Genomic DNA, 26,282 nt, shown 5'->3' with positions numbered 1-26,282 from the left:
ATAAAAATCTTAAGATTTGGTTATTAGCACAGAACTCCACGTGTGGATTTCAGAGAAAAAACAAAATACCACCTGTTCTTGAAATCACTAGGTTCAATGACGGTCAGCTACCAAAAGTCACCACAGAAGTGATCTATGAGCTCCAGAGATAAAGTATAATACATACTCCAGAAAGGGGAATGCTAATGCAAGCAAGTTAGTTATTTGATGTTTACTTTTGCCTTACTACAAAATGAAGTTTTGCAGGCATAATCGCATGTAGTTTCCATCCACCAGCCTTTGTCATATGCTGCCAAGAAAAGAAACTCGGGCTTTTTCAGTTACCTTCACCTCTCACTGACGAGATTCTGTGGCAGACATCATATTGGAAGGAGTCTGGAGATGCAGGTAGAGCACCTCAGATAATGAGCTGCACAGAAACTACTTGTGTGCAAGAAGAAGGATTATACCACCTGTCCAGCCGAGCACAGAGTATGAAGTTAAGAGCCCGGATTGGGCAAGGGCAGTTATCTACAGGATTGACTAGGGACATGTGGGAATAACACCTAAAACTTAAATGAATATGAATAAAAGGGTAGAGTGTAATCAAAAAATTGTCCAAAATATTGGATACTGTCTGCAAGAAAGAAAGACTGACAGCTCTGGATCCCCAGCTCCTCATACTTGGACGCTCCTATTTATTCTTTATCTTGTAGCCTTTTGTTTCCACTCCTGACAATAAAAATCTAGCCCTAAGAATTCATTGAATGGAGGCTCAAGGTTAAAAAAAGGCTCCACCAAAGCAAGCTGAGAGAATCACTTTAGGATAGAGAAGCACAATGAAGACAGTAAGTGCAAGCAACTTGCATTATAGCTTCTATTTAAGTAAATAAGATGCCAGGAAGCATCAATGGTTGGCCAGTCAAAAATAAACATGGTGTCTTCACTGCCAGTTCTTAGCTTCTGGAAAGGAGCTTCCTTTATCAGACCCAGATCAGAGTGGCTACTCCATCCAAAAACCAGACAACATAGATATTTCACAGTTTGTCATGACTTCTATCACATTTTCCGTCTCAATTATAATGATTAGAGCAAACAGTAAAATTACCTGAGTGATAATTCATGGTCCCCCAGCTGATAATATATTCTGCTGATTTTATAGAAGGCTTCAGTGTTATCACTCTTTAATTTGGCAGCAGCTTTCAAGTCACTAATGGCTTTGCTTGGTTCCCCTTCTTTTATATAACACTCGGCTCGAAGTTCCCGTAGCTCTGCATCCCAAACACAAACCTTGAGAAATCAAAATTAAAGCTTGTTTTTGGTCCATAACATTTCACTTCTTTTTCTCCCCAACAAAGGAAAAATCCCATTTAATTTCACTTTGCCAACTGCAATAGCATAAGGTTCAAGCTGCACGCAGAGCACACGAAATCAGCATCCCTGCTTCCTGGTGGATGCTGTGATGCACCTGCCCACACAGAAAACAAAGGCCTGAAAAATCTGTAAGTGATTCAATGAGCTCATGCAGGGAGATGAATTAAATCTACTGGCATTGCTTAAACTGGGACAGTCTGTTGAGCCTCTGGGGAAGGATATCAGAATCATAAATTATTATATCCTCCCACAAGAACAGAGGTAATGAACAGCAAGGACCAAGCTGTCAGTTGTCCTCTAGAAAGAAGCCTGTGGGTAAGAATCAACTATGCAAGATTTGACCTTCGTATCTGGATTTTAAAGATATATACAGAAGTAAGAATTTCAGAGTGTGGCACGAATAACTACTTAAAAGGAACTGCCTATCATAATTTGTTTTAGAGAATTTATCCTGCATCTTGTTTGCAAACCATCGTTTCAGAGAATGAGGCTCGTCTGCTTTTCCACATTCCCTCCCCATAGGCAAACACCCACACTTTGGCGGTTTCTTCACTAAAAGCTATAATGTTGTAAATTCCAAGTCAACAGTGTTAATTTGTATGTTAAGAGTCACTGCAGATAACTGTCTTTTAATATATATTTCTATATGACTAACAAAACACCCACATAATTGAGTCATTTACACTTACACTATCAGATTACCTACACTGATTAAGATTCAACAAATACAGGTATCTGAAGAATACGCTGAAAATCTAGATAGCTATGCACATTTTTAACTTTGTGGGTTTTTTTTTAACCTTTTGTTGCTTCATTTCCTCAAGACAAGAAAGTACCTACATCATAGTGCAGATCTACCATTTAGCAAGTTTCTTATAAAGCACACACAAATTGCCTACATATATGCAACAACAACAAAATCTAAATTTAAAAAACAAAAAGAAAAAACACACCAAACTTATGTCTCCTATATTTGGCAAAACTTCATTGGTTTAAGAACAAATTTTTTCCCAGCTTCCCCAAGAACACTGAACTGTGGAATACAGGAAAGTATAATCAATAAAGTTACCTGCAACAGAAGACTCGCTGAAGTTATATCTTTAACCCTAACTACAATCTATTATTTTGACTTTTTTTTGCAGCTAGTGCTCAGCATTCTCCACTCTCCAACTTCATTATGGACTCATGGTGTTCAGCAAAACTCGGCCAATTACACCAACTGTTTTCACATCAGTGAGAAGTTTATAAACAAAAAGACACAGATGTCAGACAGGAGCTCTTACTTTCCTTTCACAGTACCATATTACTTAACACTTACTGCCAAGATTTCATCAAGAAGAGAAATAGCAGTTTCATAATCCTCTTGCTGGTAGGCAGATAACGCTTGTGAATGCAGGCGCTGTAGCTCATCCGATTTTGTCAGTTGTGTCTGGGCTTCTTTCTCCTCATTATTGCTGGGATTAGATTTGAGCTGCAAACATTAAGAAGAGACTGAAATGCTTGTTCAAGGATCTCTTTTTGTCCCATTAATAATCATATCATGAAGAACTGACTAAAGCTGCAAATAAAGCATAATTAGTTTTAAAATTCCACTAAAAATATTTCCAACTCCCAACCTCAGAAAAAGACGTTTTTAGCTTCGATACAAGTTGCCAGAAGTCAGAGTAATCTAATTCCTCCCCCCCACCACACGTGATCATTTACCATTGAACATATCGTACACAAGAGTCATTGTCCTCCTGCCACCCCCTGGATGTGGCGGACCTGTCAACTGTAGCCTAGTTAATTCATCTCTCTACAGACAGTTATTCAACACTGGATTCTTCAGTATCAGTAGAAAGTATTTCCATATGGCATAATCACGCATCTCATTTTAAGCACAATACCTATATATAAATTCATGACAGAAACAAATGCAACATGTCACAGTATTACTGTAAAGCTGTGGTTTTTTTACATTTTCCCCAGGAAGAGTGGCTACAGCAGCAAGTGAAGGTGCTACAGATGAGGGAAAGGCATAACTGGGGATCAGCTGGAAATTTACATACTTTGCTCCATACGTAGTTTAAAACAAGTCTAAAGTTCTGTCTACAAAGACTCACATTTCTCAAACGCCCCTCTCCGAGCAAGTAGAAGTGGTTACATTGTCCCTGCCTTAATTTGTTTAGGCAGCCTTTTATTTTCAAATACATATATTTTTTTTAAAGCTCAAAAATCTCCCACAGGCAACTCTGCTACCACCCAGGAAAATAAATATGGGCCAGGAGGAATCTCAGCAACTCACCTGCAAAGCCAGGAAATCATTTGTAAAATTAGTGTAGCTTGAATACAGCACCGGCTTTTCGCTTGTTGCTGATCGGAACAACTTCCAAAGTTTTAGAAGGGGCAGATCAGAATGACTTGAAACTTTATTAAAATTTTTCTTTGTTAGTTTTTCCAAATCAAAACTCGCACTGTCTTGCATTTAATACACAGAATGTTGACTAAAGTTACTGAGTCCTCAAAGTCATCCAGTACTTTTTCTTTCTTCTTTTATTTCAAAGTGTCCCATTTTTCTCATCAGGAAGTTCTTCAAACACTCATATTTTGTGCTTAAGTCTCTGATGTAATTCAATAACATCAGCCCTCAGAACCCCTTTAACAATATTTCCTCTGGTTCTAAGTCTCAAGTATATGAAAGAAAAAAAATCCTAAAAGCAACATTAAATGTATGCACAGGCCCCACCTCTTAGTTTCTTCATTAAAGTTTTTTTGACCTCATGCAGTGGTTTCATTTTACTCTGGCAAAAATAAAGTTGTGCTTAGACTTGAAAATTCTCCTTAATCCCCTACACTGTCTTTCAGCAAGAGGAGAGAAATGAGATCTAAAACATTTCTTCTTTGGAGGCTGATTCCTAATATACATCTCAAACACCTTTTATTCTGGTTAGAACAGAAATTCTGCCTATAAACCCCTGATGCTGTGCATCCTCGTTCTCCCTTAAATCTGGAGGCAAACTTCCGCACCTGTAATTTTAAAAGTCTGAAGATTACAAAACACTATGAAGTTCTGAACCCTTTCACTCCAGCTGACTTGCTTAATTTCTCTCTCAGTTTGTCAGCATTTCCCTCTCTTAAAAATTAAGAGCTTTCGCTACGGACGAGCTTTATGCTTCTATTTAAACTCATGATAACACAGCACTCCTTAGACACACAGTGTTTCTTGTAATTTATTTGGAGCAAAACATCAATGGAATATGAAAAACAATGTTACAACCATACAAACAAGTCCAATAATAATAAACAGCATTTGAGTAAAACATTCTAGATAATTTTAGGAGGTACATACTGTCCAGTTAAAAGAGAAAGGGAAATTTTTCAAGCTCTCATTCACACTAAAGCCATTAGGTATTTGTGTGCTAGAGTATGATGAAAAGATACACTCAGAAGCTGTTAATTACTGATTAAAACATCATAGCAATATACTAATGTTAACTACAGCAAAAAGAAGCCTGTTCATTCAGCTTCCAGAAAAAAAAAAAGCTGGAAACGTGATGCAGTTTATTTGATACTATAATTTTGGTTTATTTCCCAGTTTTTTCTTCTTTTTGCCTTGTGGTCAGGGAACAGTCACATCACTATCAATAACAAATCATGCTACAATTATTTCTCCTTTTCCTGTGGATCAGCAAGCTTGGGGGTAGCAACTGCTTCCACTAAGTGTGCTAGATTTCCAAGGAAGAAGTAAGGTCTTAAAAATCCCTTCAGCTGAATTTAATACAGCTCTAGGGCATATCTCATACTCCTCTACATGCTTCATCAACAGCCTCAAAGCACAAAAGCAGAAGCAACGCTCTGCTCAGGTGTGCAAGACAAGCACGCTGTTGCTGCTGAACGTGTTCTCAGCACAGTATTCTTGTGTGTCTTTGAGGTTCCCTGCATTTGGATTAGAACACTAAGTTAGTTGCAGTTTAAGCCGCAGCAACAAGTTAATAGTAACTTTCATTCACTAACACCACCCCCCAAAACCTGCCCCTAATTTATTTACAGAAAGCAAAGGAATGCCTTTGTTACTGTAAGTAATTCTCTATCACAGATTTATAGGTGCTGCTTTATTTTATAGCTTAGTCTCAGCATAGGGGAGAGAAACACCCTAGGGTAAGCAAAACCATACCTCCCCACCAAGTCAAGTAAGCAATATTAGGGGGGAGCAAAACATCATCCCCACTCAATTTATCAAGCTGAGCTTCAAAAGCATTTGCATGCATATCTATCTTTCTCCCCTTTATTCTCAGTGAGGAAGCTGCTTCTTCCAGAACTTTACCTCAAGGACTTGACTCAGAACTTTGCAACATTACCTGGCTGCATCCAGGACAGCAGGAAAAGGTATTAGTAGTTCACTTCATGGAACCGAGCATTTTCTTGGCATCTGGAAAGTGCTTAAATAATTTCCGTTCAAAGTAGGCAGCCCTGGAATGGCTGCCCTGCATTTGCTGTCAAACCACAAGTATTTAAAAGATTCCTGATGGGAAAAGCATTTTAACAAGCTAAACAACTCGCACTGTTTTTCAAAAAACAGCGTAATACCCCCTCCAAACCTGTCATACTTCATTGTATTGCACAAGTCCATCAATAAGACCTTTCTAACTATACAAAGGAGTTACACCAGCCACACAGAAGACTACATGAAAAATACAATGTAGCATCACTTCAGAAAAATATTGTTAGTAAGAGGCCATTAATACAGCCAAACTGCTAAATTAGCAGTGACAAAATGAAGCAAGACCAATATTAAACTACAAAGCATCCATTTGCATTTTGTGGGCTGGATGCTGCTATTCTGAAGATCGCATGTGCCAGTCTGAATGAATTAATATATTTCAGCATGTTGCACTTACATGTATCTCACAATTACACTTTCTGGATCAGCAATATGCTTTTTATTTAACGAAGCTTTACAACATTGTTAGCATGCTAAAAAAAGGATCCTGAACACAGAACACTGTTACAGGACACAGAACTGGCTATTAAATTTAGTAAGGGCTTTTCACTTCAGGATTTTTTTTAGAAGCATAGGGAAGAGTTAAAAAACACAGCTAATTCAGTGCCTTACCACAACCTGTCATGCTTTCCAGCTACACAGTCCTACATCTTCCTTTGCAATGGTACAGAAACAATACAGAAAAAGGTTGGGCATTTTGTACAGAAATCCTAATGAAGAACAGTCACAGTCACATTGAGAAGAAAAATCAACAACTCAAAATCCATACTCTCAAAGAGTACAGATTAAAGGTACACAGGCAATTCAGCTGTAGCATTTGAGTGTATTATTAAAAACAGACACTAATGACTTGAAAAACTCTTACATACTATTGTTTAAAAAACAAAATATTGTTAAAAGCCCAAAATGTTATAGGACACACTATTTCTATGTCTTGCTTGTAGTGGTTCAGTGCCACTAACATAGGCATAGATCTACACATCCTAAAGCTGTTTTGCTTTCTTGTTTTGCATGCAGGTAAATACACAGGCAATGAAAATAAATCAGTTAGGCTTGTGAAAAACATTCTGATGGGAATGGAAGGAACCTCCATAATTTGTGTTATCTAAGATCAAGACATCCATGCATTCAGGAACAGTGCACAAAAGAAAGCTCTGCATTGGCAGAGCGATATATTAGGTAAGACAGCTATGTTAGATGGAGAAAAGCAAGGAAATATTTAAATACTTCTTATTCTTTACCCAGGAAGCTACAGATGATCACTGTTCCACAGAGGAACGTATCTGGAAACAACCTAATGCTACTTTGATCTGGTTAGGAGAGCTTCAAAAACCCAGCCCAAGCTTGTCCAATAACTTACTCAAATCAGGTTAACTTCCAGTGACTTAAGATGGTTTCCTCCTACCTACATCCAGAAATAGCATTAGTACATATAATGGACGATAGTCTTCCACGGTTGGTTGGTATATTTCGCAACAGCCAAGGGCTTCTCTAGATTAGAAAGCAATTTGTAGATGTACAGTGCTCAGTCACTTGGCCTTGGCTGACACCTAGTGGAGCCGGGAGCGGTGCCTTAAGCATTCACGCTTCCAAGGAAGACAGAATCGCACATTTAGGACACGGCAATTTACAGTATTTATTGCAACAAACTCCAAATGTGAACATTACAGTAACTCTTAAAAAAAAAAAAAAAAAAAAAGAAAAAGAAAAAAGAAAGAAAGAAGTACGACATCTTGGTCCTTTCCAAACTTTCCAATTGACTAGGCAAAAGTTCTGTTCTATTTTTGTGCCTTCTACAAAATTCAGCAACTCAAACGCTTGGCATTTTCTCCAGAACACAAGCAAGGTCACAGACAAAATTAAAAGGCATATACAATGAGCCGCCAGGACTTGCATTGCTTCTGTCACCTTTTCAGAATGCCTTCTATCAACCAAAGCATACCAATATTCCTTTGATTTTCACTAAAACTCACATGCTTAAAGATAAAATAAATAGTCCCAGGGCTTTCATAGATTGAGGCCTTAGACATGAGTGTTGATGTGCCCACACATCTGTCCTGCTGACTTCTATTATTCAGAAACTATTAACCATAACAGAAGGAACTTGACATTAAAGCATACCAACACGCAACCAAAGCTGGAACAGATAAAGAAGTACTAGTCATATACTGTGAGCAATGACTTTCTGAAGTCACCTGAGGACTTCTGCTTAATCCTTGTTCCATCTTGGGCACCCTGAACACGCAAATTGGACCTTCTGCTGACAGCTGTTAAAAGTTTTATTACCCTCTGTGTCCTAGATTTCCAAACTGGTAGCTGCATTGCAAAGGAAAAAGCTAAAGAGCTTCTAAAGATTAATGAGTTGTGATTCTGTGCTGCTAGACAGAAAAAAAACCTGGCACATGTAAGGAATTTCATCAGCTTGGTGCATCTGTTGGTCAAAAGGAGAAGTTTCTAGAAATGTAGTATTGCTTAACATATCCAGGCAGAAGTCTGAATAACACCCTCTATTCAAACCTTGCCATTAATTCCAGCCAACATGGAAGTACAGAGTAGAAGAAAAAAAAAAAAGGCAATCTAAAAATAACACATGAAGGCTGGGTATTCCCACCCTTTCCCAAAAGCCAGGCATTCCCATGCCAGCTCTCACACTGGTGCTGCCTCTCAAGAGCCAGAATCGACATGCCACGGGGGGTGGAAACTCTGCTTGGCCATCACATACCTTTACTGAGGTTTAAGGTGCTCATGAAACTTCTCTCATATACCACAAAACTGCATAGAAAGAATTTAAGAGTATAAAGTTTTTTTCTTTTCACGAGTATGCACTAAAGGATGGTTTTACTATTGTGCGTAAATAGTTTCTATGATTCTTTTAAGCTCTACACAAAAACGCTGCTCTTACAAGGTGAGAAAGTTTACCTGTCATCCTCCCCCCTGTTCAGATGGGTTGAATTTTTCTTTCCCTCAAATCTCCTAAACTGCTGAAATCCCTTTGAAGGAGCATGATTCCAAAAGGAGGGATGGGAAGGTAAAAAAAAAAAAAAAAAAAAAGCTTTTCGGAGTCTTCACTGGAATTCAAAAGACTTTAGAACATGCTAGGAGAAAACGGCATCTTACACACGGCTCATTACATCAGTCACCTTGGTCACCTTGCAGTTCTGGTAAGCACAGAAAGCAACGCTGGTGATGGTGACTCTTAATGCAAGTTTTATACAGTGAATTACAAACCATCTCACTCCTACATGTCTGTCCTTGAGCAGTCCAAGTAAAATTACTCCTCACTTTCCACACCCTGACCTGGTTTCTTCAGCTCAAGTGTGTGGAATATTTTAAAATCTGATCTATTCCCTTGAAGTCAACACTTGACCCAAGTAAACAATCTCTTGTGTGAAACCACACAAGAGATAACACAGCTACTATCAATTCAAGGGCACACAATCTACTTCAAAGAAGGCTGGCTTTATAAGAAGAAAGCCCATCTCATCTACACAACTATTTCCTCAGGCAAAAACTAAACACTGAAGGTAAAAACACTCTTATCTGACAGCCTACAATTCATTTTGGTAGGCATATGTCATCCTCAGGACCACCTATTCCAGTTAACATCCTAAAAACTAGCACAGTAAAGAAAGCATATTATTTTTCTTCAAAAGAAGACTTCCCTTTCAGTGAAGAGGGATGGATGGGGTGGAGGTTTGTTTTGTTTTTTAAATACAGCATTTCCACCTCATCTTTCCATGACACTCTGCTTTGGCAAACTCTAACATATGACCAGGCTTCTGCATGCCTACTGACATTAAGTCATCACTTGCAGATTTAGAGCCTATGCACTACTAATGAAGAATGGCCCATTTTTTTGCCAATTTAGGTCCAGATTTGGACAATGTTTGCTGTTGTGCTACATGCTTACCCAGATTAAGAGCATTCTAGTCAGCTGATATCCAGCCAAAGAGAGAGGCTAGAGGGCTGTTCATATCCTGACCTATACTTAATCGGCTAAAGAGCAGAATCATAGATTACATACTCTGTATACATGTAAAACACTCAATTTTAGGTATCCAAGTCCACAACTAAATTCCAGCCTAAAAGCTATTGAGATCTCACTGTCATTTTTTTGGGCCATACTTGCCCTAGTAGTAGAAGGAACTTTCATTTCAAGGAACAGCTTATTCCTTCTGGCTTCTTGACAACTGAGTACGAGTCAATGTTTCCTAGTGCCTGCTATTGACCTTTCCATATCAGCCTTCCTCCTCTAATATAAAAACAAACAAACAAACAAAAAAAAAACCCACACAAAAAGCACCAAACCAAAAAACCCAGAATGTTACTACACAGTATTGTGACTCCAACTTCCCCTTGAGATTAACTGCAATTTGGTGTCTAGATGCAAACACACTGCCAGAGTAAACCAGGTATTTTAGACAATGCAGAGACTGGTAGAATAATCTGACAGACTTAGAAGGAAACACAGGAAATCTCTCAAATATATATATGTATTCTACTTAAGAGTCATGGTACGTAGGATTACTTATTCCCCTTCCCCATAAGAATTATTAACCTATTACAAATGTTTAATCTTGTCTTATTTTGCTTGAATATACTGTACTTAATTGTGCTCTGCAAAAGAGGCTGCCGGCTACGTTCCCTAAACACATAAGTAATATTGTGCACGGAACCAAGTAAGCTGCAAGCAAGATTTAGGACCAATATGGTATCTTCATAAATCAGCTTCTAGAGAAGAAACCCTGTTCTACTTGAACTTTAAAGTTTAACTAGACACTTAAACTATTTGACTGACCAAAGGCAGCAATCTAAATTTTTGCAGTTCATCTGGAAAAAAGGCAAGCTACTTGACAGCTGACTGGAGCAGCATTTTCATATGCAGTATCAGGAAATACTCCACAAAACTGCAAAGAGATGCATATGCAAACTCAGAATCAACATTGACATCACATAATTGCTTCTGCAGCAACTATGTCCTCAGTTAATCAGAGCTGAACAACACTTTCCCACATTTGCAAACAGCAGGGTTGCACTGCAATCAGACGTGCAACTGCAGACCACACACTCCTGAAAAACTTACTGAGGAAGCAGCAGCAGCCAGAGGAGCCATTACTACGTGAATTTCAAAATAAGCTACCGCAGCTCTGCTGCAGACACAAAGATTGCCTGGTGCATTTATACCTACGAGAGCCATTCCTTCCAACTGCCCTGCAGAGCATACAGCATAACTGATCTGTTTTTGTCGTGCATACTCATTAGTGAGATTCCCACTAAACAACTGTAATCTGCAAGGCCAAACTGCTTTCTACATCACACTCTTCAAAGAAAACCAACAAGACAGCATCAGTTACACTTGCAAATTCTATTTATTTTGGCATAAAAGACATGCAAGCTGTTCAAACTAGCAACGGTTGAAGAGTAAGCAACAATGAGAATGAACCTTCTCATGCTTACAGAAATTTTGTGCAACAGAGAGGGAATCAAGCTTCACATTCTCTAAGGAATTTTGTTCTGGGATTACATCAGTTTATTTTTGCAGCGTAAGGCAGAAACGTACAAAATATCCATTGAAAGAAAAAACAGACCAGATGAGTTTTAGGTGGGTAATATCCCACTGTGTCTGTATGGAACCTCTGGGCAGCTGATCATTAACAGACCATGAATAACGGAGAACTCCTTGGCAGATGAAACAACAAGCTGATGCATGCCACTGAAATTCATTTATTTTAACAGCCCAGTGTCTAAGTTAAGAACCCAGGATCCCTCTGCAATCAGTGAAAAGAGAAAGAAACCTTCAAAGGTTGATCCATGATGCCCCCAGTGATTTCCCAGAATGATGTGAATATAGTGATGTAAAGCAGGGTTCAGTTATGTACTTTAAGTCCTAGTTACTTGTCCTTCCTTTCCAAATGAAGATTGCTCCCTAGTATATGCGTCATCAAGCAGAGATCATGAAGTACCACGCATACAAAAAAACCCAGACTTTTTAAAATGCTGTGCTACTTCATGCAACACCTGCTGATTTCATCATCACTGCACTGCAACTTTTATCAGTCATTTATCCATAGAAGGTAGCTTAGTGACAGCAGCTTTAAAGAACAGGAAAGACAACTCAAGTATACATACACATATGCTCTAGAGCATCAGAATTGAGACCATGGCTCAGAACCCAACCTTAAAAGCAGTCACGTAGTCTAACTCAGGCCTCCAACTTACCACATTTTTAAAGTCATCCTCTGCTTCATCAAATTTTCCTTGCTTGAGCAGTAAGTGTCCTCTCTGTAACCTTGCCTGAAATGAAACAATTTCTTTTGGTTTACAAATTGGAATTCAGCAAAGTATGAATATAAGCTTCTGTTTCCTTTAGCAGCAAAAAAAAAAAATAATCAAAACCAGTTTCATTTTACTACCGTTAACAAGCTGAAACAGAGGTCACAACACCCATTTTTTGTCTTCTCAATTTGACAATATGCTTATGAAACCTCTTGGATGGTAAAGGATCAATCTGCACCAGAACTCTGGGACAAAAAGCAACCACAGTTTTCATGAGCAGCTGCAATTCATGGAAAACTCATTTGAAGAGCTGCATAAAACAAAGTGAATGTCTTCCTTACTCCACTTTCCCGATTAGAACTGCTTATAGATTCTAAGAAATTAGCAGAGATAATAAATAATAAACAATCCCTACATTTAATTCTTTCACTAAACTTTTAGAATAATACAAGCCATGTGAAAAAGTTAATGATTTACAAGATTTTGATTTATGATAAGAATATTTTCATACAACAATTAATTTGACACTTGCTCCTTTGCTGTAAGCTATACAGGACATGCCACTGCCCATTGAAAAGGGTGACCAGAGAATTAGATAGAGAGGACGCCAACATCAGTCTCCAACTAGTGAGGCAGTGTCCACATATGGTAGGCAGAAGTGAATAAGAGGTAAGTATATCAGAATTTGCAACAATCCCATAGGAAGGCAGTGAGATTAGGATAGCTCCTGTAGAGAAGAGATGCCTCTGATTAATACAGAAGAAAAAGAGAGGCATCTGTGCACTCTCTTCGCCCCCCGCTCTCAGAGGGCATAGCCTTGATGACCGAGAGGAGAATAACCACAAGTGAGAGAGGGAAATTAGCACAAACCCACAAGGAACATGAACTTGATAAAACTACTATTGGTTGTTAGAATAACTGGCTAGACTGTACTCGGCATGGTTGCAAATTCAAGTACATACACCATTACTATTATTTTATCCTATTTAAAGCCTTCTGAGTGAGAATGTAATTTCTATTTCTGTTTAAGCAAAATCTGCAAAAAAACCAACCTTCTTCGAAGCAGGTTTTTTTACGCTTGAACAATTTTCAATTCCAGTAATACTTACTGATGTGAAGTCCTGCTTTAATTCAACCACTTTACTTAAATCACGAATTGCTGCTTTAGATTTGCCCATGGCTAAATACACTGTGGCTCTTCTGTAATAAGCAATGTAGTTATCAGAGTCTCCCTCTGCAAGTGAACAAACAGTAATCAGAATGCTATCTCAAAGCAACTGAAACTTTGAGTACAGTGAAACTGTAATGACTAGAAATATACTACCCAAGTTTTAAGCCACTGGAAAATTGTATTTGTCAATAGAACAAAACATTTAACATTATCCAAACAATATTTTCTATGCAGTTTGATTATTTAACAATAAAGATTATAGAAACACAGTAAATACCAAATAATTAAGAGTACTGAAGTTGAAAGAAGTATGTTTTTCAGCTTTGTACAGGAAAACAGCCACTACATACTAACCCTTTATCTCCAACTGCAGGCCTACATTTGAAAGTATGTTTATTCATCATTCTTGATCCCATGCCCTGTCCATCATATAGGATGCAACTAAATAATCCAAAAATGACCAATATGCTAGTCCAATGTTGTCACAGACGCATAAATCCTTTACACCCTCCACTGAAATAGGAGCAACTTATTTCTTTAATATTAAAGCGGGCATCAACACCCCCTCTCAACAGCAGACAAATACTTGTACATTATCAAAACTTAAAGGCTAACTTCAAGGCCCTCATACTCAGTGTTGTCTGCTGGTCAAACTTCTAAGATCCAGCAATTTTAACTCTCTCTAGGTTTGCACACATATGTACACCCTTTGTAGGAGACAAACATCAGTCTCTGAAAACAAGAATTTGCTTAAAATTCTTCTCGATACAACATTTTGAATAAACTGATGACAGCTACTATGTACTCTCAAGGAAAGCTAACTTAGACCACCCAACCAACCATATGCAGTAGAAGACAGTAAACATTTTGCTGTGCTATTAAACAAACAAACAAATCATTAATCCCGAATTTGTAGACAAGAACATCCACATTTGAAGAACAAAACAAGTACTTCTCTTCCTCATCTCATTTCAGGTTAAAGTTGAACTTGAAAATAAATGAAACAACTAGCATTGTCAAAAATCTTATGGACAGTAACCAAGCTTCATAGCTGGCCAACACCATTACCAAACACTAGTTCAGTTCTCACTGGGAAAGCTATCTGCACCCTTCCTCTACAACATCTTGGCTGTGGGAATGCTAACGTCCAGCACTGAAATTTAATAATAACTCCCACACTTATATGCCAGCATTATGGACAGCAAGTAAATTCAAACGTTACCACCTTTAAAAAAGGGAGTATTAAGTCCTGCCACATACAACTAAACGTGTGGGGGGCGAGCACAAATCAATAGTCGAAAATAAGGAACTTATTAATACACAACTGATGAAAGAGTGGAAAGAGCTAATCCAGAAAGCACGGCCCAGCACCAGATGATAATCCTTCTAACAGAATATGGTTTTGCCTCAGTTCACTAGTGACAGTAATGAACTGCAATTGACATCTACCCAGAGAGAAGGCAAAAACTATCAACTTGATAGGACTGAAGAAAGCTGAAAATTTAACTGGAGAGAAAATGGACAGCAGCTTCTATTTTAGTTGTTTGCAAAAAAGAAAAAGAAGCTGGCTAAGGCTAGACAAAAAGATCTATTTACCTCACAGTCTACAATGATGCAATACAGGCCAAAAAAGATTAGAGAAATTTCTTTTCCCCTCCTCTACAAACTCAGTAGGCAAAATACAAAGAAGTCTGATGAAAGTTCAGGCAATCGAGCTTAGATCAATATCAAATTAAGAATCCCATCAAGGTCACAACAGAGGTGCTCACACTGTTAGTTCTACCAGCTGCTTGAGCACTGCTGGTAAAGCAGAGGGTTTCATCCTGCACAGGCACCTCACATAGCCACTGCCTTTGCACCACCAGCATTTGCATAGCCATCAACTGAACTGGACTCTTGACCACATCCAAGTTAAAGATCTCCAACCAATAAAGCAGTGGTGTCAAACTCCTTTTCATTGGGGGCCACATAAGCCTGGCAGCTGCCTTAAAAAGGGCCGAATGTAATTTTAGGACTGTATCAATGTAACTTCTCCTACATTTATTCAAGGACGCAACTGCCAGGCTGATGTGGCTCCCAGTGAAAATGACTTTGACATCCCTGCAATGAAGGAATAGGCCACAGTGTAACACTAACTCTGCTCAGATCCTAGAGGAATGCTGTGTCAGCAAAAGGAGCAACAGATTGCCTCTTGGTGGAATTAGGAGCTTCAGTAGCACAGAAAAAAGAGGAAATTTACCCCTCACTCCCTTTATGTAGGAGAAGTTGTTCTTTGAGAACTCATAGAAAATACTAGTAGCTCAGAATTAGCAGATATTTCATTTACATATCACTATTAGAACAATGCATAAATAGAAAAGTCTCAATAGTATGACTCTGTTGTGTAACACTTTGCTATTATTCTTATTACAGAGAAAATGATGCACTTTTACACACTATAACAAACTCCAACAATTTAAAACAGAATTGTACTGCTAACAGAGACAGCACCAGTAAAGAGCAGTATGTCTCTATGCTTCAATTCAAGGATTTAGTAAAAAACTTGCTTTAACATTTATAGAAGCAAGAACTTAACTCCCCAGTTTGTTGAAAATGCACAACACCAAAACAAGAACTCACTCACTAGTTGAGTATAGAGGGACAGTTAATATAGTCTTCACTACCAGTTCAGTATCTCAAACTTACAGCATTATCAGTTTCACTGAGGTATCACACAGTTCAAGATTTTTTTTTTTTAAAAAAAAAAAGAAAAAAGGACTACCTTAAACATTGAGTTTTTTACAGTGCCAGAAAGCAGCAAGCATGGATAAACTCAACCATTCAAAGACATACTATGGAAAACTTCATAAAGATAAAACCTAATCTTAATCTTGATGGGATTACATAAAGGGAATACCTCATCAAACAATACCACAGTCAATTATAATTGCTTTCATACAACTACTACTACAGCAGTGACTTTGTGTTCATGTATCATGTAGTTAATTTATCAGTTTCTTTTATCAAAACTGAAGCATAAATATTCTACTACATCTCTGTTGGCTCCCATCCAAACTGCTGCATAAAGATGTCCCAACTTCTGTAAAACTCATGGAATGGAATTTGTAAGTAGCATACTTAATGAAGCAAAGAGTAGGAAAAAAATCCTCAGACAAAGATATTTCTGTGCAAGAGTCAGTTTCCTGACATACGTACCTATAGCCGCATGAAAGTGAGACAAAGCATCTGCTAGCTGTCCAGCAGCCAATAACTTCTTTCCCATTTCAAGCTGTTTTTCTACTTCTGCATTTATTCCACATTCAGCTCCTTAAAGAAAAAAAGATCATGGTGTTGAATGACCAGTTTGATTACACCAAATGCACATAGTGACAACACATATAACAAACAGCTAGTGATATAGAAACAGAAGTCAAATTTTCCTGTATTAAAACAACCTGCAGCCTACTAAACACATAGCATGTTTTCCCTGCCCCAGAAAGGAAGTCAACATAAACAAACACTGTAAAGCACCACATTGTGAGAAGGCACCAAATATACATTTCTATTCCTGTCTATACATTCAGTAAAATACTTTTGCATATCAACCTTTATACACCAACTATAAAAACAGTTCAACAAAATACATTTCTATGTGAGCTTTCAGTTTCAAAAGAATCTGGAAAAAACACTCCTAATGTGCACAGAGCAAAATTAAATTTCATGACCTACTGATAACTTAGGACTCAAGTGAGAACTGCCAGCTACTGCAGAGACTGTTTTCTCACCTACAGCACTTTTGTCTCATCTTTAATTTCCAAGGCAAACTGTTTCCAGAGCGAAAGTTTTGATATAAACAATGAAAACGCTCATTCCCTTTTCATTGAACCAGTCATACTGAAGTGGTATGCTTTCCAAGTGCCAGTTTTAGTTAAAAGCTAATAAATTGCTGCCGCTCAACCAACAGGGAAAGACTATTGTCGAGAAGAAATGAGCAGCTAAGTGCAAGCACATGCTGTACCTACATCAGTTCAGCCACAGAGGTTTTGCATTTGTACAGCTTTCAGTGTTCTTCAAATTAGGACAGAATTTCACTACACCTTACCAGTTTATGACTATTAAAACTTTCACACTATAAGCAGTTTTCTCATACTAAGAACATACATTTAAGCAAGGTAAATATATTAAGACCCTGAATAAATACATTAGAAAACAATGAACTACAATTACTAGGAATCAGCTTCTTTCACTCAGGCTAATTCAGATGGGCACCTGAATTAATCTTAAATACAAAAATGCAGCAGCACTTCAAAGTAGTTGCTTAGACGATGAATAAAAATGTTACACTAGACAGGTTGAAAGACAGTATATCAAAACTCCTCACACTGAAAGGTGATTAAACAACAAAGTACTTCTAATGAAAGAATAATAATTTCTGATTACCAAGTCATCAAGATCTTAGAACTACAGGGGCTTTCAGTACCTGGGATCTTAATTTTATTTCCCTTTTCTACTCCCTATTACAGGTCGTGATTCTTTTAATTCCACATTATAAGAAAATCATTGAGCTAACTATACTAAAATAAACATAATGCCCTCTGAATCCACTGGGAAGAGCTCTATCTGCTAAAAGATTGGTAATAATTCAGCAAACTGGATTCAAGGGCTTCAAGTCAATTATTTGCTTCAGAACAATGACAGAAAACAAATTCCTTTTTTAAATTAAAGATAGTGACTTCATAAAACAAGCCCCAGATTTCCCATCAGAATTTGTTTAAACAGATGAAATTAAAATAGTAATAACTTAGCATATAGTCAATTTGGGGATCTTATTAAAGGATGCATTTTAAAATCCATTCCAGGTATGTATAGCTCTGAATAAAATATAAAAAGCTGCACTGATAGTGGAGAAGCATTTATTGACAGTAACGTTTTCACACAGTATTCTACTTCAAGGTAGCTTTTACATGAATGTCCTATTTTCAGAAAAATTTATATTCTTTGCCATTTTGCTTCTTCTCTAGCTTAAAGCATTAGTCATTGAGTAGTCCAGTGTCCTCTAAAATAATACAGCAAGCACTGTAGAGAAAAAGAAAAACACAAACACCACAAATTTCCCTGGCTTTTGAAGTACACTAGCAACAAATCAGATATCAAACCATAAAGAGACTGAAGTATTTAACATGAGCTAAAACAAACAAGCAAAAAATTCTGATGCAGTTTAAACTGAGTTTACAATTCAAAACCACGATAGCCCCTCACTCATTCTCCCCACCCCCACTTCCCCCAACAGGAAAGAGAATCCAAAGGGGAGAAACTCATGCACTGAGATAAACACAGTTCAATTAAAAAAAAATAATACTACTAATAAACTACTACTACTACTATATATAAAATGGAAATAGAATTTAAAAGATACTCAATGCAATTCCACAGACTCAGTCCACACCAAGCAGCCAGTGCCAGACAGCAGCACCTGGTCCCAAAGCTGATGCTGGGGTAAAAAAAAAAAAGAGAGAAAAAGGCAGAAAGGCCCAGAGGCCTCTGCAAATGCCAGGATGGTGAAAGGCCCAACTAAGGGAACTCCCGAATGGAATTCCACAGAAAATGCAGCACAACCAAAACACATCTCCATCTCTCTCCCTGTCCTCCTAACCAGAAAAACCAACACTCCTTAAATATGAAGCATGACACTAATGGCACGGAATATTCCTACTGATCAGTCTGGATGTCAGTCAAGCTCTGCCCCATCCACGCCACCCTTCTCAGCTGCCTCACACCTGTGGACAGAGCACTCAAAAGATCCTTAGCTCTCAGACCAGAGCAATTAAAAACATTAACTCTGTCTCAGGGTGTTATCTTCTCATTCTCAAATTCAAACAAGGACCATATTAGCTACAAAGAAGAAAAGTTTCTAACTGCATAAAGAAAATTAACTTGCTTTCAGCCAAATCAGCACAAATTCCTAAGCTTCATCCCTCTCATCTCTCCCCATATACAAATTTCTGAAATCCTTCAAAACTTGCCAGTTTGGAGTGGTATTCTAGAAGTGGGCATTCAATTTTCACAGTCTCAAGCATCTGAAGGAGTGTCCTTGTTTCACATTTAGTCACATCAGGATACCTCCAAGAATAGATTTTCCATAACTAAGATGTACCTATACTATTCAGTGTCTTTCATACACGTTATGCTCAGTACAGTATTACAGTTATGTAATACTTTAGGCAGGAGATCCATCTTTTTCCTTGAACATACTGAAGATAATAAAAGAATAAGGTAAACACGTAAGTAAGAAAAGCAGGAGCAACACAGAGAATGCTAAATGTAAAGGACTGTATGTTCCCTGCAGAACAAGACTAATTATATGAGACATACATTAAAACTTGGCTCTGCAAATTGCTGAACATCATAAATTGAAGTGGAAATCTCCAGCAGAAGCCTCTATAGTCAGTGTAACCATGATGAAAAGTGCCATTTACCATAACCACTTAGGAATACTGTACACTGACCGGATAGTTGGGCTGTTTATTCATATAAATATACTGCTTATTCATTTTCTGACTGCAGGCAAACAATTGCTCTCAACAAACCACCCCACAGCAGACACGTGAAAACTGTTAACACAGGAACAGGAGTTTAAGGACTCAAATTCTCTGTAACCTATTTGGGTACCTCTTCACTCTTTGGTCTGTGAATGAACGTAAGGACTCAGGTTCAACCAGAAGAAAAAAAAAAAACAAACAACCCCACAGAGCTCTTTCCAACAGACAGTCAGTAGTGAACTGAATACCAAGGGTCAGCATCACAGCTGAAGAAGCCTTGTATGCTCCAGCAAAAATCTACATTTATACAAGAGATTCACAAGCATACTATTTATTTTTAAAATATCGAAGTATTTTAATTTGAATGTTATTTATAAAACCTGTCTAAGTCTTCTCTATCCACCAATGACCTCAGATGACCACACACAAGAGCCCCAGCTGTCAAATCAAGTCAGATATTCTGGATAAATTGGGAGTCTGCAGTCCTGGCACTGATGCTAGAGTGGAAGAGTCAGGAAAAAAAAAAAGTAAAAACCTTCTCCCAGACAAAGAATTGGCACCAGCCCTGACAACTCAGTCAGTCCGAACGCACAACAAATATGTACAGGTGCAGCTAACCTGTTTTTCCAGTTAAATACATTCACTTTAAATAAATTATGACTTCCTGATAGGATTTTTGTTTTATTAAGAATAACTGGTGCTAATATGCGGGTACCTAAGTATATATGAACTATATCCTCATATAATCAGTCATAACCACAGTGTAAAAAAAGCTTCAGAAAGCCGTCTAACTTGAAAACAGGCTCAAGATTTTACATTTATCTACAAACTCCTTTCTCCCCTGTTGAATTTCCACCTACTTACTTGGGATTTTTTTTACATCTTGTCCCCAAGATGAGTAATGGAATTATGAAAACAAACAGAAATTGTTCTGTGTACCAGAAGCAAAATTGTTTCAAAACCAAAGAAAAGCATATGTCACTAATCTCAATTACCTTTTCTATTAAAAAAAAAAAAAGTTCCTAATGATTGTCCTGTCACATAAGTGGAAGATTCTGCTTTTGGGGTGCTTTTTGATCAGAATGACCCTGTGTTTAGCTTAATAAATATTAAGTTTGCTGCTATTTTTAAACAGGTTTGAGCTTTACTTTAATGTGTGTTTGCAAGTGTGTTTTTCAAGGACAAGACTTAAAGTAAGTAGTGGACAAGTAACCACAGCTTTAGGAGCAAAACAGAAAGGCTCACAAGGAGCCTCAGTGCATCAAGTTGAGTCATATGTAACTTCTATCCATCAAGTTTTTACTCCCTACGTTTGCAAAGACAGTTGGTAAATATAGCTAAGACTGGCAAACCAAAAAGCCAGCCCTGCCATCCCAAGTATCCTTTGCTATTTGGGGTGAGAAAAACAACCTCCCAAACTCAGGAGAGAAACATACGGTGTGGGGGTGAGAGAGACACTTAAGGCTAGTGGTCTGACAGTAACAAACTGAACTCTCTATACTTAAACCCCCTTTCTTCTTGCCCTTATTACATTTCCTTTATTTTACTGTTAGGAAGGACAGAGGGAAGAGGAACAATATTCCTCTATCCTCCTCAATTGTCTCTTTTTGTTACGATTACGTTGGACAAATAGCGAAGCATGAATCTTACCAAGAGGTGATTTGTGTCAAACAGGTGTCAGGGTATTTGAAGAGGAGCAATTCATGAAATACAACAGTAAGGGCTGATCTGCAACCTGTCACATCACCAAGTATTCAAAAACCTTTTTACTGAACTCATTTACTAGATATAAATCAGTATTTGTATATATCGACTGTAAGTTACAAAGTTAATACAGGCCAACGGTTGCACCAATTCATGAATCACATGGCACAAGGCAATCTTCTGTTATCAAGACAGTAAGACACAAATTTAAATATGAATATGAACACCCTTAAGTTCAAAGACCAGCAATACTGGGGGAAAAAAATCTAGATATTTAAATAATGTAAACTCCCTAAATTCCCTAAATACATACTCTGGAAAACAAACTCATAAACTAAGCGGTTAGTAAGTTCACCAAATAAGATCCAGAATCATCACGTTTCATCTTATTACCATACATCTTTACCAACTGAAGCTAAGAACATATACCCCAAATTAGGAAATGTGGCTTTGGTAAATTCACACAGACATTTAAAAATACACTTGAAGTAGCTTGGCAACTCCAAATAAATAACCCTCAGCATAAGCATCACTGCCACAACCTTTGGAAAACATAAATAAAAGTATACTTTGACCACAATTATTATTTTTCCTCTAACGCTACCAGAACACACATTCAAAAAGCAATTCAACATGGCAGTCTGCAGTCTGATACTACAGAGCATCTTTGCCACAGTATGTTCCTTTTGCCACTTAGCCAGCTGAAGTATTCATTTGTTTAGTACATCAACTAAATTTCTAACGTCAAGCCCAGGTCAGTCTTAAGTCTACAGACTTATCCTGACTATTGACAGCTTCAGTTCTGCTTCAGTCTGCCACTGCCAGTTGAAGAACATTCCTCAGGCGAAACTATGCCTGTGTGTGCAATTGTATACACCAAGTTATACATTTAACAGGAGCCTGTCAATATAAGTTTGACCAGACAGGTATTGCTGAGCCTTGCAGTGTATGCTGAAAGCAAACAGGTTGCACAAAGTGCAGTAAAACTTCTCTGCTGAACTAATGGTAAGATTAAAAAAAAAAAAAAAGAAGAAAATATACACGACAACAAAACAAAAACATAAACAAATACAGCACAACTGCTAGAAGCCTTATTGAATTTGCAAGGTCTGGCACTGACAATGGCTGTGGACTTAAAAACTACCCAAAATTAGTACAGAAGTGAGAAATTTAAGGCCAGTTGGGAACTGGCCAAGGCTGTCACACAGCTGCACTCGAGGACACCCCGGCGTTCCCGAGGCCTCAGAGCAGCTGGCACTCTGTCAGCAGGCCCGGGAAAACGAGGCACACACACCAAGCCACCTCCAACACCAGATAAAGCCGGACAGGGCACGAGGAGTGGCGGTGCCCTCATTACACACTCCTCACAACAGCCGCGATGAGGTGGCAGTTCTGAACCTCCTTCCTCATACCCTTTCCAGAAATACTCCCCCCGCCAGGACGTGCCGCGGAGCCTCCCCCCGGCCCGGGCCCGCAGACTCCCCGCTGCCAGGACGCGGCCACACTGGCTCCGTTCCGCGCTCCCTCGGCACCTCGGCCCGGGCTCTACCAGCTGCACCACAACCCCGGCGGACACTCCAACAGGCCGAACCGGCACGACGAGAGCCCGGAAGGAGGGCGGGCGATGAGCCACCAGCTCTCCACCGCGGGCCCAGCGGCAGCCCCGCTTACCCCAGGCCCGGGTGGGCCGCGGCGGGAAAACGGCAGCTCTCCCTCCCCAATCCTCGGCCGGCCGCAGCTCCCCCTGCGCAGCCCCCGGAGGCGCGGACACCTCCCGCCGCCCCTCACCTTGGTACTGCAGGTCGAAGAGCACCAGCAGGAAAGGCAGCGCGGAGCCCAGGCGGCCGGCGGAGGCCGCGGGAGACACCATCTCCGCCGCCACCCCCCCCACCCCGCGGCGACAGTGGCGGCGTCCCCGGGGCCGACGGCTCCAACTTCTCCGGGGTGGGTCGTGGGCGCCTCTGATTGGCCGCGCCGCGCGCGCACCGCCCCCCGCGGTCGCCGAACGTGGAACCGGCGAGAGGCCGCCAGTCAGCACAGCGCCGGGCCCGGCCGAGCGAAGGGGCGGGAGGTGTGGGGGGGCGTGACTCCCCGCCCGCCGCGGCACGAGAGCAGGGCGCCTCCGCCAATGGGCTTGCGCGGTTCCCTTCGCGCGTGCGCAGGGAGGCAGTGTGGCGCCACTGCCCTCACTGAGCTGCCCTCACTAGATATGGCGGCTCGGGAGAGGTGACGAGTCTCAGACCTTAAGCGGAAACATAAACCCTCAGTGTTTCCATCGGCTTGTCTGTTTTATCTCGTGTCTCTTTGCCGAACCCCTCCTACCGCAGACGTGCTTATCCTGGGCTTTGCTCCAGGCCCCGGTGTAGCCCTTCTGAGGGTGCTTTGCAGAGGCCTGGAGAAGGATGCAGGCTGCTTGGCCCGGGGGTTAAACGGCTGGTATCCGGGCTAATGGAATGCGCTTAACACTGTCATGGCCGCCTTCTGGGGTCTGATGGTTGCTGTTAACCTTCATTCTTCAAAGACAGCATTTCTGAATGACCCAAATAGTAGAAAAATCGGGTAGTAAGTTTTAAGTAAATTGATCCTAGTTCTTTATTGCTGTGTCTGACTTAGCCATAGAGCAGAAAGGATGGCAAGTTCGATTTCAAACCATGCTTGACGGTCAGGACAGAGTCATGTTTAGGCAGAGCAGCAAAGCCAAGATAGCATGGGCTTAACTGTACTGACTTCGAGGCATGCCAAAAAAGCATTATTTACCAGACTGCAGAAAATTGGTTATATGACTTCAGAGAACACAGTATTTTCGTACTAAAAGTTTGTATTGGATCTGTACACTGAAAGCAAAGCCTGTTAAGATAGCCTGCAATCTAACACATACTTTTGGAGACCTCTTTTCCTTTGTGTCATAGGAAAATACAATGCATTCTTATACCACAGAAGAACTAATCTTGTATGTGCCTAGTGGTTCATAGGTTCAAATCATCTGCTTTGTGTTGTTGGATAAATATATTGGAGGCATATTATGTAAAAAAACAAGCAAAAAAAGCCTTACGGGAAATCTACTGAGAAAGTAGCAAACTTGAGGCTTGAGGTCCAATTCGGCAATGACAGAAGTTTCTTTTTTCATTCCACGGGTACTGTCACGTTACCCTTCTCACCCCAGACGATAAAATTTACAAACTTTCTTGAAAGATCAGACTGAAAAAAAGAAAAGTAAGTTATCCTTCTTCAACATTTCGTTTGGAAGATGATGCTTCAGAGGTATCACCTTGAAATTTGACCTGCAGAAGATATTCAGAAATAAGAACTTGAAATAGTCTAAGAAGTGATAGATGTGAAATGAATAATTGATGACATTCTGCAGACGTCAGCATAAGAAAGAACATGACAACTCTGGCACTATGGATAAGACAAAATACAAAAGCCTAAAACTGAACTGAGCAGAATGCAATCATTGCTACAGTTAATTAATTCCTTTGATTTCTCTCAAGGAAAAAAAAGTATTAGACCAAAGCCAGATAAAATGAATATGAAAGGGAATTTACACCTCCAGCCCTCTAAGATATCTGGAAATAATAGTAAGGATGATGATAAACTTCCTGGGCCGTCAGTAACAAGATTACGAGAAAACAATCTATAGAAGACTCAGTACCTCATACTGGAATACCAAGCATAAAGATTCAAGCATCAAATCCTTTAAGGCAAGATGGAAGTAGTATGATTAAAGTGTCAAGTATCATTTTGAGTAGATACTTGACAAGCCCTTGGTCCTTGACCTTGACTCTGAAATACTGAGCCAAGGTCAATATTTCAGGCTGACACAGTAAAGAATGGTGTGTAATGCCAGCACTACAAAATTATCTGTTCAAAGAGAAAGCATTTATCATTGTCACTCCGTGCTAGAAATACCACTAGGTACCCAGAATTACACAGTAATTCTTGAAAGAGACCATAAACTGTGAAGGACTGTTCTTGCTTATCACAGATCCCCAAACATATGTAATTTAGATATTTAGTATAAATCTAGGAGAAAAAAGTTCTTTAACATGTATTCACTTGTGCAATTTTAACAGAAGACAAAATGCAGAAAAGGAGAAAGACTTGAAAGAACAAATGCGTTTAACTCCATGATCTTAAGGGTCTTTTCTAACCTAAATGATTCTGTATGACAAGTCAACATTATATTTTGGAATTCAAAAAAGAGCAAAGCAACACAGCTGTAATGTAAAAAGTCACAATTAGACTGGTATCCAAAACTGGTTTCTTCAGCAGCCCCGAGTTTCGGAGTGAAAGAGCGGATGGCAAAGTCTACAGTAACATTCAAAGCTGTCAAAAGACAAAGTCAAGTAATTTTCTCTGTTACTGGTGCTACTATATGTATAGTAGCAGCAGATGGCAGCAATTAGCAAGGAATGACTTGAAGCTATTCATTGCTTCTAATAGGGACGGTGAACTCAATCTGGTGTCATAGTGTGGAGATAGTTAAATCTGTAGTTTCTATGTATTAAACGAGAAACCTGCTAGATATAATACATTACAATAAAGAAGATTAGACGCAACAACACAGAAGGTACTGGAAAGGCCCTGCTCATTACCTGTGAGCCAGTATGTTTGACAATACATTTTAATTAATAATCTCGTTTCCAAAAACATCCAAGAAAACCAGTTACCTGATACAGGAAAACAAGCAGTAGAGCAGACTGTTGAGTTGCATACTCAGTCTAGTATAAAATAAAGGAGGAGCTAAGAGAGGATGATAACACAAAAATCCTATTCTAAG

The 26,282-nt window shown here is 39.2% G+C and overlaps 1 protein-coding gene across 1 annotated transcript in view; it reads right to left on the bottom strand.

The window, feature by feature from the left end:
* The window catches only part of DNAJC3 (DnaJ heat shock protein family (Hsp40) member C3), a 37,921-nt gene extending 14,366 nt beyond the window's left edge, over positions 1 to 23,555 (bottom strand). Inside the window, exons 1-6 of the mRNA XM_065057119.1 lie at positions 23,291 to 23,555; positions 16,476 to 16,586; positions 13,219 to 13,343; positions 12,053 to 12,127; positions 2,672 to 2,824; positions 1,088 to 1,269 (exon numbers count right to left, since the gene is read on the bottom strand). Of these exons, the coding sequence (XP_064913191.1) occupies positions 1,088 to 1,269; positions 2,672 to 2,824; positions 12,053 to 12,127; positions 13,219 to 13,343; positions 16,476 to 16,586; positions 23,291 to 23,372 (728 nt within the window). The 5' untranslated portion in view covers positions 23,373 to 23,555. The remainder of the gene's footprint in view (positions 1 to 1,087; positions 1,270 to 2,671; positions 2,825 to 12,052; positions 12,128 to 13,218; positions 13,344 to 16,475; positions 16,587 to 23,290) is intronic.
* Between the last annotated feature and the right edge of the window lie 2,727 nt (positions 23,556 to 26,282).

This window comes from Columba livia, chromosome 1 (genome assembly GCF_036013475.1).
Source record: "Columba livia isolate bColLiv1 breed racing homer chromosome 1, bColLiv1.pat.W.v2, whole genome shotgun sequence".
In the NCBI taxonomy this organism is placed as follows: Eukaryota; Metazoa; Chordata; class Aves; order Columbiformes; family Columbidae; genus Columba; species Columba livia.
Note: the sequence above shows the minus strand (reverse complement) of the source record. Positions and strands in the feature narration are given on the sequence as shown.